At 39.9% G+C, this 16,182-nt stretch overlaps 1 protein-coding gene across 3 annotated transcripts in view; it reads right to left on the bottom strand.

Annotated features, from left to right (window-relative positions):
- Window positions 1-16,182, bottom strand: part of LOC140126382 (A disintegrin and metalloproteinase with thrombospondin motifs 2-like) — a 347,949-nt gene that overhangs the window by 160,594 nt on the left and 171,173 nt on the right. For all 3 annotated transcript variants that reach the window (XM_072145781.1, XM_072145779.1, XM_072145782.1), the window contains 2 exons: window positions 13,636-13,719; window positions 4,243-4,399 (listed from right to left, as the gene is read on the bottom strand). In XM_072145781.1, coding sequence (XP_072001882.1) covers window positions 4,243-4,399; window positions 13,636-13,719 — 241 coding nt within the window. The remainder of the gene's footprint in view (window positions 1-4,242; window positions 4,400-13,635; window positions 13,720-16,182) is intronic.

Here is a 16,182-nt window from a genome sequence, read left to right as displayed (position 1 = left end):
GGTTAAATGCAGTTAAAAAACGTTATTATATTTTGATAGATCTGGCATCTTCAGACACAGCGATAACTAATGGTGTTCATGATTTTTATTGTTTATATTTATATGACTTCTAGAGAAAGGGGGTGATGTGAATTTTTTTTTTTTTTCAATATAGCGCATTTTTCGGACTATAAGGCGCACAAAAAATTATTTGATTTTCTCAGAAATCAAAGCTGCGCCTTATAGTTCAGTGCGCCTTATATATGAAGCGTACTTACAGACAACAGTTTCCATGAACTGTGCCACCTGCTGGTCATTCATCTTTATAATTAGGTGCGCCTTATATATGAACCTAGACGTTTTAGCAGGCATTTATTGGTGCTCCTTATAATCCGAAAAATATGGTAATTTTTTTTTAACTTTTTTAAATTTTTTACTATTTCTCAGACCTCCTAGGGTACTTTAACCCTATGTTGTCTGATTGATCCCACCATATACTGCCATACTACAGTATAGCAGTATATGGGGATTTTGCACATCATCTATTACAATGTGCAAATCGCACATTATAATAGATAGCCTAAAACACAGTAGCATGGGATCTTTGTGTGACCCGAGGCCGTCATGGCAGCAGATCGCCGCTCCCCAATGACTTCAAGGGGAGAGACTATCTGAGCCAAGATGGCGGGGCCCATGAGCTGCTCGTTAATTCCGCCGGCAGCTTTGCCGGGGGTGATCAAAGGGTTAATACTCGCGATCGGTGTTAGCGAGGGGTGTTCGCTTCATTGTGAAGCAAACACATGGAGAGTATGAAAAGGGCTCAAAAGTAACTGTTTATTCACTAATTTTTAAAGTAAAACCATCAAAATCAAGCATGATAAACCAGGGACACTTACTCATACAACCAGGTACCCTGGCGGTGGTAATCTTTTTTATGTTGTTATCTATGGCCTCCTTTTTTCTAAAGTAAAACAGTATAACAGCCTGTGAAGCTACAACATGGAGAGATTTTGGAAAGATAGAGGCCATGAATAACAAATATAAGATGACTACCTGGATCTATGAGTAAGTGTCACTGATTTATCATGTCCGATTTTGATGGTAGATTTCCTTTAAGTAGTTTCTGTAAATCAGCTTTCTGTTCAATACTCCACTGATTCTAAAGTCTACTGTCCTCTATATGCTAGGTATAGACCAGCTCACTACAGGAGAAAGAAACAGCAGAAACAGGCAGAGAGAAGCTGCTTTACTTAATGAAGAACAGACAGTCCCCAGGGGCTAATTACAAGAAAGGTTCTATAGGTTTGTTCTTAAGTTGAATCTGTATGTAGGTTAGAACATGTATATTTAGCAATTGTGTCTCCAGCCAAATAATATTTTGGTTCCTGCCACAACTGGATTTTAAAAATGCCAGGAAACAAGGATTAACAGTAAAGCGGCATTGCAGAAACCTTATAGTTGATCATTGCCCAGGGCTAAAGTTTAGTAAATGACCAGCATCAGAGAGGTCACACAAGGCAGAGGTCCACTTGTAACTGTAGTGGGGTCGTCTGTAAGTCGAGAGTTTTTAAAATTGAGTGCCTGTAAGTTGAGAGATAGTATATAAAAAAAATCCAGAAAATCATATTTTATAAATTATATAAATTTAGTTTCATTTTGCACTGAGAAATAAGGTTTCGATCCCTCTGACAAACAAGACTTTATGCTGAGTGGCAAAACCCTTGTTGGCTAGCAAAGCAGTCAGACATTTTTTGTAGGACGACTTTTGGTACACTACTATTTGCAGTTCATTTCTAAATCTAGTAAATTTACAAAACTTTAACTTACCCAATTGATATTGAGATTGTTAAGACTGGAATTTAATTATCCCTTCCAGCTACTTAGTAAATCCGGTAGTGCGTCCCCAGCTGCCAAAGTGAATCTCTGCCAGGTTTGATCAGTTTAGATCGAGTGAGACCTGGTTGAGATTTCAATTGTTGTCTCAGCTGGTTTCCTGAGGCGTCACTGACTGAAATTGGGCTTATTTCTTGCCTTCTCAGCTACAAAACTGGCAGACAAGGAATTATAAATAGCCAATAGGTTTTGCATTCAATTATGAAAAAGCCAGTTTTTTGGCAAAAAAATCTGGAGATACTCGGCAATTGAAAATTCATAAATTTTTGGCTTTTCAGATATTAGTACAGCCAAAATTAATTACTAACATTTGACATCTGCTTTATGTTGGAGTCATTTTATTTGTATTTGATCACAATGTTAGAAACATCGCAAATTAAATCTCAGTCTTTAAAAATGTTTAACAAAATTAAGTCAGGCGCCATTTTATTTTGACAGGGTCTTTGAAACTCCCTAACGACCCCATTTTATAAGCAAAACTATACAAAACAGCATGTAAGAAACTTGTGAACCCACTTTGAAGTAATCACATCAGGTTTTATGAGGAACAATTTACATTAGCTGCAGCCTCCGGCTTTGCCTGGGATAGTAAATAACTGCTCTCAGGGCCGCATCTGCCACGAGGCAAGATGAAAATCTTGCGTCAGGCGGCAGCTTCCTGTAGTGGGCGTACCCTCTTGCTGAACAAGCTGATGACTGGCCCTGGAGACAGCATACTAGATGCTGAAAGGTATGTGAGGACTTGAGTATTACACTGTCCATGACAAGCAGGTCCCTGCATCCCAACATACATACATAGCTCCCTCTCCCTGGTGTACTGGCAGATATATTTTTTCATGGTTTTAAACAGACTGTCTGCATTAATTACATATGCAATATACACATGCTGAGATGTATCAATGCTGCAATTCTTATGTAGCTGCATTAAAAGAAATAAATAAAACCCTGGTGCACATTTACTAAGGCCTTTGCACCCGTTTTCTGTCAGACTTTGAGCTTTCTTTTAGGTGGAAACTTCTTGCACAGTTATTTAAGAAGTGCCTGCGCACATTTATGTTGCATGCAACTCTTTTGTGTCGCGGCTGCACTATTTTTCACGCGAAAAACACCTAGTCATTGAAAGGGGCGTTCCGGTGCTCATTCGGACAGTCACATGCCCCATATTAAAGGTGCTCCAAAAAAAGCAATCCTGCACTATAGACAGGTAACTGTACATTGTACAGACTGCACTGTTCTAAGTGAATGTGCCCCAGTGTATCAGGGGTCAATATAAACTTCTACACTATGGGGACATAAATTATTGACCGTTTATATTTTTTTAATTTTTCTTATATATACGGAGGAGTAGTGGTGTTTCTTTGAGCCAGAGATGCAGATATTCATGGTTATAGTTATGGTTGGCATTGAGATCTTCATATGCAGCTCTCATTAACAACTGTCACTTAAACAGTTAAAAATTTTGCTTCTATAGCACACGTCTCCATAACTTTTGTATGGGCTCATACACAGCTATGGCTTCCATATGAGCAGACTGCCCGGGCCGTCTATTGTATTGTCATCTGCACTTATCACTTTTATGTGCCCCAAGACCTACACACGTTCATGTGAAGGTCCCCAAAAGGTGTAAAAGGATGATCTTTGCCTTATTTTATCACATATTAACACCTGCCATCCAGAACTTGTCCAAACAGTTGCACAGAACATGCAACACACACATTAATGAGTACATTTTTTATTTTACATTGTCCCTCCACTATTTCTGCCTATGTTATGGTGTTCTAACTCAAGTTCCTAAGAACTATAGGAGGTTCAGTAATCATACTGCTAATATAAAGAACACATATTACACGCACCGAAAAGTTACATTAGTCTCATTAGTTATTCTTAGGAATATATAGTTATTTATTTTTGTTAGGATTTCTTATGCTTGGTGGAGTTGTTGTAGGGGGGGGGACATTTTAATTTTTGCCTCAAGGAGCAGAAATGCTAGAATCTTCCCTGACTGCTCTTATATTTAAAAATAGAATGGGTTATCAAAACAAATTTTTGCACATAAAGATCATCTATCTATATCTCTCTACCTACCTAAATCTATCTTTTTCTCTATCTACCCATCTCTATCTCTCTTTCATATTACCTCACTCATAAATTATATCCATCATATTACCTCACACATTCCTTAATTTATGACCTCACACATAAGCTGTATGTATATCTATCATAGCATAGCATTATAATCGGACAATACACTTGTGACCCAGTGACCCTGTAAGTAAATGTGCCCCTATGTGTCACTATGGTGGCCCCAGGCAAACATATTGTGAACACTTATTACATTATTGTATATTTATATATCGATCTACAGGATACCTTGCATTCCAGAGGGACCAAACTCTTGTCTCGTAAGAAATATTGCATGATCATGATACTCAGCGTGTTCTTTATCTGGCTTCTGCTGTAAATACGCCCAACGACAAACATTTTCCAAACTTTGAGAAGGGTTTCCATTTTCAATTAAACTGGAAGACTATAAAATGAAAAAAGAAAACATATCTGCTTTAGGATTGCAAGTCAAAATATACTAACAAAAATATAAACGCAACACTTTAGCTCCCTTTTTTCATAAGCTAAACTCAAAGATCTAATTTTTATTTTCTGTACAGAGAAGGCTTTTCTATCATTTAACATTGTTTACATATCTTTGACCTTCTTTGAGTTAACTATCCACCTCACAGATGTGGCATATCAAGATGATGATGCGGAGATCCAGAGCATCCTAAACATGCTTAATGAGTGACATGTCTGGCGAGCATGTTGTCCATGGAAAAACTGGAATATTTTCAGCTTTGAGGAACTTTGTACAGGTCCTTGTATCATAATGTGATTGTTATGGGTGAATGGCACTACAGTGGCCTCAGGATTTCATCATGGTATCTCTGTGTATTCAAAATGGCATACACACGTGAGCTTTATTGAGACTATTTCTAACAGTCTATGCATAACCAAATATTTTGGTTGGGAAACCAATTTTTGTGGAAGATTTCCAGTTTGTTGGTTTCAAATGATTTTGGAGTCTGTCAGACAGCGGGTCCATAAGAGGGGAAAGGAATCAATTGTATGCACGTCTTACAAGTGTGTCCAGTTAGAGCGCATGGGTCTGATTTTGCCAGAAGCCGAGGGAGAAGAGGTAGCAAGGGGGTGGGAGGTAAGTGTTTAGCTTATTATAATAATTTTTTTTTCAGTTTTAATATGGCAGGGTGCTCTGTGGGGAGATTTGATTAGTGAGGGTAGGCTGCAGCTCCTCATTTATGAACTGGATGCCATATTTATTAGGGGGGCTACAACAGGATGCCTCATTTGTAAAGGAGGGCTGAAGCTGGACGACTGATTTGTGAGGGAGGGCTGCACGTGGACGCCTCATTTGTGAGGAAGGGCTGCACCTGGACACCTCATTTGTGAGGGAGGGCTGCACCTGGACGCCTCATTTGTGAGGGAGGGCTGCACCTGGACGCCTCATTTGTGAGGGAGGGCTGCACCTGGACGCCTCATTTGTGAGGGAAGGCTGCACCTGGATGCCTCATTTGTGAGGGAGGGCTGCACCTGGGCACCTCATTTGTGAGGGAGGGCTGCACCTGGGCACCTCATTTGTGAGGGAGGGCTGCACCTGGGCACCTCATTTGTGAGGGAGGGCTGCACCTGGGCGCCTCATTTGTGAGGCAGCGCTGCACCTGGGTGCCTCATTTGTGAGGGTGCGCTGCACCTGGACGCCTCATTTGTGAGGGAGGGCTGCAGCTGGATGCCTCAGCTGTGAGGGGGGTGCTGTGGCATGACACCTTTTCTTCCAGTAGTGTGTGACGAGTTTGCTGGGAGGGGGCAGCTGCATTCTTGTGTCAGTCCCTCTCCTCCATGCTCATGCAGCTTCCTGACCCCTCCCACTGCCTGTCATGTACATTAAGCAGGCAGGGGAGGAGGATAGCATTTCGGATTCACAGGTATTACAACAGTTTGCGAGCATATGACTGTTATTAGAGGAAGTCCTCTACTTAAGGACACTCGGCTTATAGACGACCCCTAGTTAAAGATGGACCTCTCTGACCACTGATCTCTGGTGAAGCTCACTGGATGCTTTACTATAGTCCCAGGTTGTCTGGGAAAAAGAATTTCTGTAGTTACAATTATAAAATATACAGTTCCGACTTGCCTACAAATTCAACTTAAGAACAAACTTAAAGAACCTATCTTGTATGTTACATATTTTCTTATTTATATTTGAATATTTTTGTATACGTTCCCCAGAATCTGTAAACCACTACAGAATTTGATGGTGCTATATAAAGACCATTAGCATCATCATCAAAAGATCATATAGTCCCCAAAATGATATCAATGAAAGATTCAGCTTGTTCCACAAAAAAATTACACTTTAGACAGTTCAGCACAAAGTATTAAAATGTTATAGGCATCAGAATATGTGATATTGTGAAAAAGTATAAATATGTAAATACATTTAGTATATCTGTCATGCCACCTCAAAAAATAAAGAGGATGCATAATTTGGGCCAGTGAAAGCTATTAAAATAGACCAGCCAACCAAGAGCCCCCCACATAGCACAGAATATTAAGTTGTGCTACTAGGAAGTTCAAATTGTTATGCAGAAAACAAGCTGTCATAGATCGCTGTGAATAGGACAATGTAAAAAGATATGGCTTTTGAAAGGTAGGGAGCAAAAAGCAAATGCAGGAAAGGCACTGCTTTCTACAGTTATGTTTTTTAATTAACCAATATGGCTACCAAAGAAATTATACTGTATTATCCAATGTAGGCAATTTGATTTGGGAAGGGAAGACAGTAAGGTAAAGATTTAATAAGTTCTGTTCCCCTCCGCAGAATGAGGGCTTCAATGTTTCTGATTTTTGTGGATATTTTTGATTAATCCAACTTCAGTAACTGGTTGACTGGAATCATGCTAGTTCTAACAGAGCATTGTTGGTGGGCCCTGAATGTTATACAGTTATTACAATCAGCGTTTTTTTGGGAGATTTCCTGCCAATTATGGGGTTTATGTAGCGCAATACTGCAATGTACTAGACTATGGAAGGAAGCAAAATTTTGATACACTTAAAAGGTAATTTTCTTTCCCTATCTGCGCATGTTGCAGTTTCCGTGTAGATTTTACATGCAGATTTTGGTGTGCAAAATCAGCAGAATACTGTAGCATTAAAGTAAATGTGATTTGGAAATAATACCATATATATTTGAGTATAAGTCGAGTTTTTCAGCACAAAAAAAAAATGTGCTGGAAAAACTAAACTCCGCTTATACTGGAGTATATAAAAAAAAATAAAATTAATACTCACCTTTCCGACTCCCCCGCAGGTCCTGATTTTGCTTCCTATAGGCAGTAGGTTCTTGCGCAGGTCCACGACCATGATGCCGATGGCTCTCTTTGTTTTCTTCCCCTCCCTTCCTCTTTGCTCTTTATGTACGTGTTCCTAATGTTACTGTTATCTCCTGTAATTTGCCTTGTTCTTTCCTTTTGTGGTTTCTTGCTAGTTTTGCTTTTATGTCCTCCCTGCGTGCTCCACTTATGCCATTCTAAAAACTAGTTTGCCTACTAGTATAGTTTAGTTTTATTCTTTGAAGTGTGAGTTTGTACTGTGATGATTGCTTTTTTATGTTCATTGTTGGCGACGTTCCTTTATTGCTCATTCCCATTGCTGGGAAAGTTGTCCTATGTATCAGCACGTTATCGGCATGTTATATATAGCCTAATAAAACACATTAAAACAGAACATTACATGAAGCTACTTACATTCCAAATTCCAGATAATTTCTCCAAAAGCCCCCAGTACCCCAAAGGTCTGACCAGAAATACCCAAGTATGACCTAAAGACATGTCACAGTTGCGAGGTTAATGGTATTTTCCCTGTTTAGACTGTGACTTTCTATATATTTTTGTAATATACTGCAATAAAATGAGCTGAAGAGACAACTTTGTCCATCGATATTATCCACAAGTCACAAACATGATTGTAAAAGCGGGTACAGAATACAGAGAAAGCTCTGTCAGTAAGCACCTTGCAAACTGGAGAAAAATAATATTGCTTCATTGTCAAGGTTTCATCAGAAACTGTTGTGTTAGGGTTACCATGGTTACAAAAGCATATAACCCAAATGTGCATTGGTGGTTGGGTGAGATATTGACATGTAACCCTGTATGCTTGTAAACTGAAATGAGTGATTCTGTATTTGATGGATAACATGAAAAAAACATTAGAAAAAGGCCTTTGGTTCTCATCAAGAACAGATTAAACATTTAAAAACTGTCAAAGCTACAGACAAGGAATAAAACAGGAATATTGACCTCGAACGACAGGCTAGAAATCAGGAATATTGACCAATATTGACCTCCAACAACAGGTTACAGTGTATGCTTGTGTATTTATCACCATTTTCATCTTACACCATCAAGCAGTCCTCACGTAAAATCTACAGGGCAAAATGTGATGGTTGTGGTCTGGGTTAAATAGGGAAAACCAATCTTGAGTTCAGTAGCTGGGTGATATAAACGTATGTCATAATTGTGACACTGCTATCTCTTATCAATGTAATATGTCATGGCTATAGCAATATCAACATCAAAGTTAAAAGCACAATACTGCACTGGGAAGATCTTGGATTACAAACCAGTCCCAATGTCCGTGTACTCACAGAAAATCTATACCGATCCAAGGCTTCAACTTCAATTCCCCAGAAGAAGCCATGAGTGAGGTGAACCCCGGGGTCGGCAAGAAAGCAGAACTTACGAGATGTGGTTTTTACAATAGACCTTTTTAATACTGATTTGTTGCAAGAAGATCAATTAACGTGTGTGAATTTTTATCATACAGTACTGTGCTATCTGTGTTTATTATTCCTGATAAGAGATTTCCTAGTGGAGGGGACCCTACAAGAAAAACTGTTGGGAATTGGACCATGCTGCACAACTGTGGAATCTGCATAGTACTCGATATATCGGACACAGAGCGTTAATAGGTTAAAGACTATCGTATCGGGATTCTGTGGCATTTATTAAGGGTATTTCTTTGCTTTTCTACATTGACACATCAGAATAAGATTACAGGATATTGGGTCCTACAAGTTCTAGTCTGTGTTATCATAGCCCAGACCCAGCACTGTTCAACCCCTTTGGCACCGCGGACAAACATGGATCACAATGTCTAAGCAGCTACAATGCATTGCACTACATAATGAGATCAAACAATCAATCTCATGTCAGTGTCCCCTGGTGGGACAATGTAATATATAAATAAGGTAAAAAAAATAATAAAATAAATGTAAGTTCTAATAGTAAGTTAAAAAAAACACCAAATACACAAAATCATCCATCACTCAGAAAATTATATTAATTGGAATCAAAAAACTTTATGAACCCTAAATGTGTGCGAGTAAAATCTAAATGTCTTTTCACAAAAAGAAAAAATAGCCCTCAAAACGCTATGGTGCTGGAAAGGTGGCAAAAAGTTCTCTTTTTCCTAAAAGTATTTAAATGTGCAAAGGAAGGTCATTAACCCCTTAAGGACGGAGGGTTTTCCGGCTCATTTCTCGCTCTCCAACTTCAAAAATCCATAACTTTTTCATTTTTACGTGTACAGACCTGTGTGAGGGCTTATTTTGTGCGTAACAAATTTTACTTTCCCGTAATGTTATTTATTTTAACATGCCGTGTACTGCGAAGCTGAAAAAAAATTCCAAATGTGGAAAAATTGAAAAAAAACTGCACGTGCGTCACGTTCTTGTGGGCTCAGTTTTTACAACTTTCACTCTTCGCTCCAAATAACACGCCTACTTTATTCTTTGGTTCGGTGCGATCGCGGTGATACCAAATTTATATAGGTTTTATTGTGTTTTAATACATTTTCAAAAATTAAACGAATGTGTACAAAAAAGAAAAAAATTTTTTTGCCATCTTCTGACGCTAATAACTTTTTCATACTTTGGCGCACGGAAATGTGTGAGGGGTCATTTTTTGCGAAATGAGGCGACGTTTTCATTGCTACCATTTTGAGGTCTGTGCGACATTTTGATCATTTTTTATTTCATTTTTTATGTTATGTAAAAAGGTGTAAAAGTCGCATTTCGGACATTTGGGCGCCATTTCCCGCCTCGGAGGTCACCGCCGGCCGTAACCGTTTTTATATTTTGATAGATCGGGCATTTTGGGACGCGGCGATACCTAATATGTCTGTGATTTTTACTGTTTGTTATGTTTTATATCCGTTCTAGGGAAAGGGGGGTGATTTGAACTTTTAATATTTTATTAATTTTTTTTATTTTTTAAACTTTTTTTTTTCTTTTTTTTTTCACTATTTTTTAGACCATCTAGGGTACAATAACCCTAGATGATCAGATCGCTCCTACCATATACTGCAATACTACAGTATTGCAATATATGGCGTTTTTGCAGGTCTTACATTACAATGAGCCACTGGCTCATTGTAACGAACCTGCATAAACCATGTAGCCTCGTGTCAAGAGAAGACCCGAGGCTACCATGGTAACCGATCGCCGCCCCCCGATGCTTGTTCGGGGGCGTGGCGATCGAAAAAAAGATGGCGGCGCCCACGCGCCGCCGTCTTTTAAACGCCGCCCGCGACTTTGCGGGCGGCGTTTAGAGGGTTAATAGCCGCGATCGGTGCAAGCACCGACCGCGGTTATTAGCGGTGGGGGTTTTGTGCAAAATGCAAAAACCCCCACCTCTGTATGAAGAGGACTCAGCCCGTGAGCCCTCTTCATACATCCCTTATACCTCTGCGCCGTAGAGCTACGGCGCAGAGCGTTAAGGGGTTAAAGAAAACACCCTATAAATTTGGTATCGCTGTATGAATATTGACCCAGGGAAAAAAGTTATTATGTTACTTAGTGTGAGGGAATAGAATCCATTTTCTATTGTGTTCTCACACCATGTATCTTTACAAAGACCCCTATGCTTAGTACCATCCCCACGCACGCAGATCATTTTACACTGATACATCCTGTTCAAGGCAATTGGAATGCGATCATGCTCAGTAAGTTGCTTTGTCCCAAGAACCTATAAAAACTCTCTCTGCTACCTAAATAGTGGAATGCTCAAACACATGAGGGTCTGAGTGGTTCACCGAGCAGCTGGTACAATACAATGATTTGGACCAACATCACATCAGAGATAAGGGATATTTCCCTAAGAACCTGGTGCCGAGAAACCCGGAATGAGACTGGACCACTGCTTGAAGCTTACCGGACAATTTAGGGATCATCCTTTCAGGACAGACAGACGGATTGGCTAAGTACAGCTACCAAAGGTAAGTATCTATAAACAGGTGCGTGTGTGTGTGGACCTCTTTTCTGGGTAATCTGAACCCTATCCTGTAACTAAAGCAACTGTAAAGACTACAGCCAGGGATCAATGAATATGTTAGTCCACTTATTCTAGAGACTATAATGAGGGATAAAGTAAAAATCTCTGTTGGGATAGTAATATAGTGGATGACAGCTCTAGGGATTAAAAAGGCTGAACATATACTTCCCTAAGGTTGTTCAGAGGTGTCGTAGAGAATTGGTAGGATGTCCAAAAACCTGCAGAAACATTTTTCTTAGGTATATTACAAAGTATCTGTTTTAGTTCCAGAACCTGATGAAGGTAGCTAGAGCACGGGACCTGCACCCAGGTGAAAAGATGGTCCTGATGTGACACACCTGAAAAGTCTTTTGAAGGGTCATCTCAAATACCTGTGACACATCCACGTGTAGAAACTACAACGAGGTTGCAGCAGTTGAAGAAGAATAGCCCAGGACCCAGAGACTGTGGAACATGAACCTGTGTATCTCGATGCTGCTATGGACATTGTTACTCCTACCACTTGCAACATCACTGGGGAAAGATTGTGATCATAATATCTTTCATGGGCTATGCAAAAGCTGTGACAGCATGTGTGCTGTATACTATGTCTAATAGTACTGAGGGATTGGTAGGGTGACATTTATAAGGATATACACCATTAGGATGTAGAGATTCTGCCCTTTACAATGGATTTACATGAATTTTGTTGTGATTTAATGTTCAGGATGCTCAGGAGAGAAGCAGGTGAAGTGGACAGTCCTGGATGTGTGATTAGCACATGTCAATGTACCACCTGAGCAGTACCTGAAATTATTCACAAAAGGGGGGAATTGTGAGGGAATAGAATCCATTTTCTATTGTGTTCTCACACCATGTATCTTTACAAAGACCCCTATGCTTAGTACCAACCCCCGTGCACACAGATCCTGTTCAAGGAAATTGGAATGCAATCATGCTCAGTAAGCTTCTTTGTCCCAAGAACCTATAAAAACTCTCTCTGCTACCTAAATAAAGTGGAATACATGAGGGTCTGAGTGGTTCACCGAGCAGCTGGTACAATACAATGATTTGGACCAACATCACATCAGAGATAAGGGATATTTCCCTAACATTAGGTGTGACAATTCAGGTTCAACAAAAATAGAAAAATGGTCTGGGCATTAATGTGGAAAACGGGTGTGAAGATAAAAAAAAACCATGTAAATCTTGGAAATGTGTCTGCCCTTGTGTATACATTATCCCTGTAACATAGCACCAGGTTAGGGCAAAGTCTGTAAATATCCCACCCAATTGTGTGTCCCAACACGGCAGTCTATCATAGTGAGGTATACATATTTTGCTGCAAACCTAGAATGGGCATGGTTTACAAGATATTGCAGTTGTAACCACCCTGAGCTCTGATGCAAATGGTTTGTTTCCCTAGCACCAGGCCTACAAGCTCCACCCCTCCCACATCTTGGTCTAGTGTGCGGTTACAAGCACTTCCCCCTGTGATGTCTTATTTTAGTGGATGTACAAAATGAATAAGGGACTGGATTTGTATGTAGTAACACGTCCACACATCAAACAAATCATATATATTATGCACAGAAAGAAAAAGAGATGTGTATATTGGACAAAATTGCTTTATTGGGTAATACAAATTTTTAAAAACCACTAAAAAAGCTATAAAAAGCTTTACAAATCCTGTGTACAGGGCCAAATACAAGGGTATAAATGAATGGCAATATACTCCTAAGCTCCACAGAAAAAATATATGAAATGAGTGAATACATTCAATAGTATCAAAAAATTAGTAAACATTGGAGCAGAGAAAGGAAGCCTGCTTGTCAGGCGATACGCGTGAGGTTCCTCTCCTATGCTGTACATGGGCCTGTTTGACTTGCTACATGACGGTAAAACTATGTAACACTTTATAAACTATGTCACCATGATTGTAATATTTATTCCTGCATTAATGCACTTTCTCTGCTCCAATGTTTACTAATTTTTTGATACTATTGAATGTATTCACTTATTTCATATATTTTTTCTGTGGAGCTTAGGAGTATATTGCCGTTCATTTAAACCCTTGTATTTGGCCCTGTACACAGGATTTGTAAAGCTTTTTATAGCTTTTTTAGTGGTTTTTAAAAATTTGTATTACCCAATAAAGCAATAAGCATCTCTTTTTCTTTCTGTGCATAATATATATTATTTTAGTGGATGGTTTAATGATCCCCTTGATAAATGTGCACAGTGTACGAAACGTTATTGTTTTAGTATAACCTAAAAATTAAAAGCTTATAAATGTCTGTATTAACATGGTAAGCCGCAATCCTCAGTTTGTTAATTTACAAATAATACTATAAACAGATATTTAATATGAACCAAAAATACTTACTTTGCTGTGACTTAACATTATTATCCTCACTAGAACAACATTGATATGTGCACCCAGAGACTCATCATGGTAGATTTCATTGACCTAAAAAAAAAAAAATTAATAATAATATATAAATTCAAATTATATTAAAATGTCATTATATAAATCTCAAAATATGTTTAATCTGTTAGATGTTTCTGAATTTAGCCTAGAATAGTGGTCCATGTGAATACACACAGTACACTGTCATGATACAGACAATGTACAACCTCTCAATACTATGGGGCACATTTACTTACCCGTCCCGTTGACGACGACGATCAGGAATGTCTGATGAGGATTCGGAGCTGCCGCGATTCACTAGGATTGTGCATCCAATTTCCCACATGTGTCGCTTCCCCAGTCAGGCCCGCCAGAGTTCACCATCTTCTTCCCAGTGCATGTAAGTGCGTGTCTTATGACACATTTTTGAGAGTTATATTCCGCGGTTTGTCAGAATCAGTCGGATTGTACAACGGCCAAGCCCCCCGATTTGAATCGCATGAAAGCCGGAGCCAATGCGCCACAATCCGCTCGAGTGTGACAAAAACCCCTATGCGATTCAGGGCAAATCAGAAATTTTCGGTAAGCTCGGCAGAAGTAAATGTGCCCCTATGTTTTTTTCACGAATCATAACATTGGTGACCACTCATTTTTGTTCCTTTAAAAGTTGGAACTGTTTTTTTTTTTGGTATGTATGGGTCCCGATTCTGGAAATGACACCCGTTTGGAATTGCCAGCTTACTTGGTGACAAGTTTCTCCTAATGAGCTTGCTAAGAGTTTCAAAACCCTATCCCAGCAATTGCGGCAATTTAGCTTCAGTGCAGCTAAGAAATTGTTCCCGTATGTACGGCAGGTAAATATAGAACAGAAAAGACTGTATGGCCGTGTACATCTGGCCTATGGCTGCGTTCACACGTGGCATTTGCCTGTCATTTGAAAAATACAAATTCCGTGCATTTCTATGGAAACGCATAAGCAATCGGGCCAAGCACCGCTCACAGGGATTTACTTTGTGTTTCTAAAACGTCTGAACACAGACTTATAAAGTTACACAGAAAGTCCTCCTGAACATACAAGTAACACAAAAATAAAGCTTTCTACAATCATGGCCATAAGTTTTGAAAATTTGTGGGTTTTTGTTTGTCCGCCTGTCTCTTCAGGATTGACCACAAGTTTGCAGAATATCAGTCCGTCCCTGGCGTTTTTTCTGGATAGAAGTGGCTTCTTTGCTGCCCTCCTTGACACTAGGCCTTGCTACAAGAGTCTCCGCCTCACCGTGTGTGCAGATGCACTCACACCTGCCTGCTGCCATTCCTGAGCAAGCTCTGCACTGCTAGTAGCCGGATCCCGAAGCTGAAACACTTTTAAGAGAAGGCGCTTGCTTTTCCTTCTTGGAGCCTTTTTGGCAACAATGGAACCTCTCTCCTTGAATTCCTTGATGATGCAATAGATTGTTGACTGAGGTGCAATCTTTCTAGCTGTGATACTCTACCCTGTTAGGCCAGTTTGGTGCAGTGCAATCATGACTGCATGTGTTTCTTTAGAGATAACCATGGTTAACAGAAGAGAAACAATGATGCCAAGCACCAGCCTCCATATAGTGTACAGTAGTGTGATTCTTACTTGATAATGACAGGGCTGGAGATCAATCTGTCATGATTAACACCCACACCTGTGGTAATGGAGCAATCACTGAAACGATGTTGGCTGCTCCTTTTAAGGCTTGTGCCACACATAGCGCTTTGTCTCCGCTTGCAAACGCATACAAAGTCTTGCCCACCGGGGCGGGCCTCGGCCCGATCGCATCGGCGTTTCTATGGAAACGCCTGCGATTGGAAATGAGCCGCCAGTGATTTGCGTTCATTTATCGCAAAAGCCCGGCGTCTCGTTCCCGATCGCAGGCGTTTCCATAGAAACGTCGATGTGAACGGGCCGAGGCCCACCCCGGTGGGTGCGACTTTGTCTGCGTTTGCAAGCGCGGACAAAGTGCTACGTGTGGCACCAGCCTAAGGCAGGCCTGCAATGAAGTTGAAATGTTTTTTTCGGGGAAAAAGTTCATTTTCTAGGCAAATATTGACTTTGCAATTAATTGCTGTTAAGATGATCACTCTTTATAACATTCTGGAGTATATGCAAATTGCCATTATAAAACCTGATGCAGTAGACTTCGTAAAAATTAACATTGGTATAATTCTCAAAACTTAGGCCATGACTGTAGAATAACATGTTGCTTGCCTATGCAGATATATATTTCTGGTCATCACATCACCTCTCTTCTAGCCGGAATTACAGAGTGTAAATCAGCCATTTCCTCAATCTTCTCTTTCCTTTTTCTTAAACTTAACAAGGACAAAACAGAACTCAATCTTTCCTCCAACTAACACATCCCCACTACCAGACGCCACTGGTCACAATTCATGGTTTCACACTTTTCCCAATCCCTAAAGTCTGCTGTCTTGGAGTCATCTTTGACTGTGCCTTATCCATTAAGCCTCACATACAAGCCCTAACTACAACCTGCC

The sequence above is a fragment of the Engystomops pustulosus genome, chromosome 4, assembly GCF_040894005.1.
Source record: "Engystomops pustulosus chromosome 4, aEngPut4.maternal, whole genome shotgun sequence".
NCBI classification, from domain to species: Eukaryota; Metazoa; Chordata; class Amphibia; order Anura; family Leptodactylidae; genus Engystomops; species Engystomops pustulosus.
This window is presented reverse-complemented; position numbering and strand designations above follow the sequence as displayed.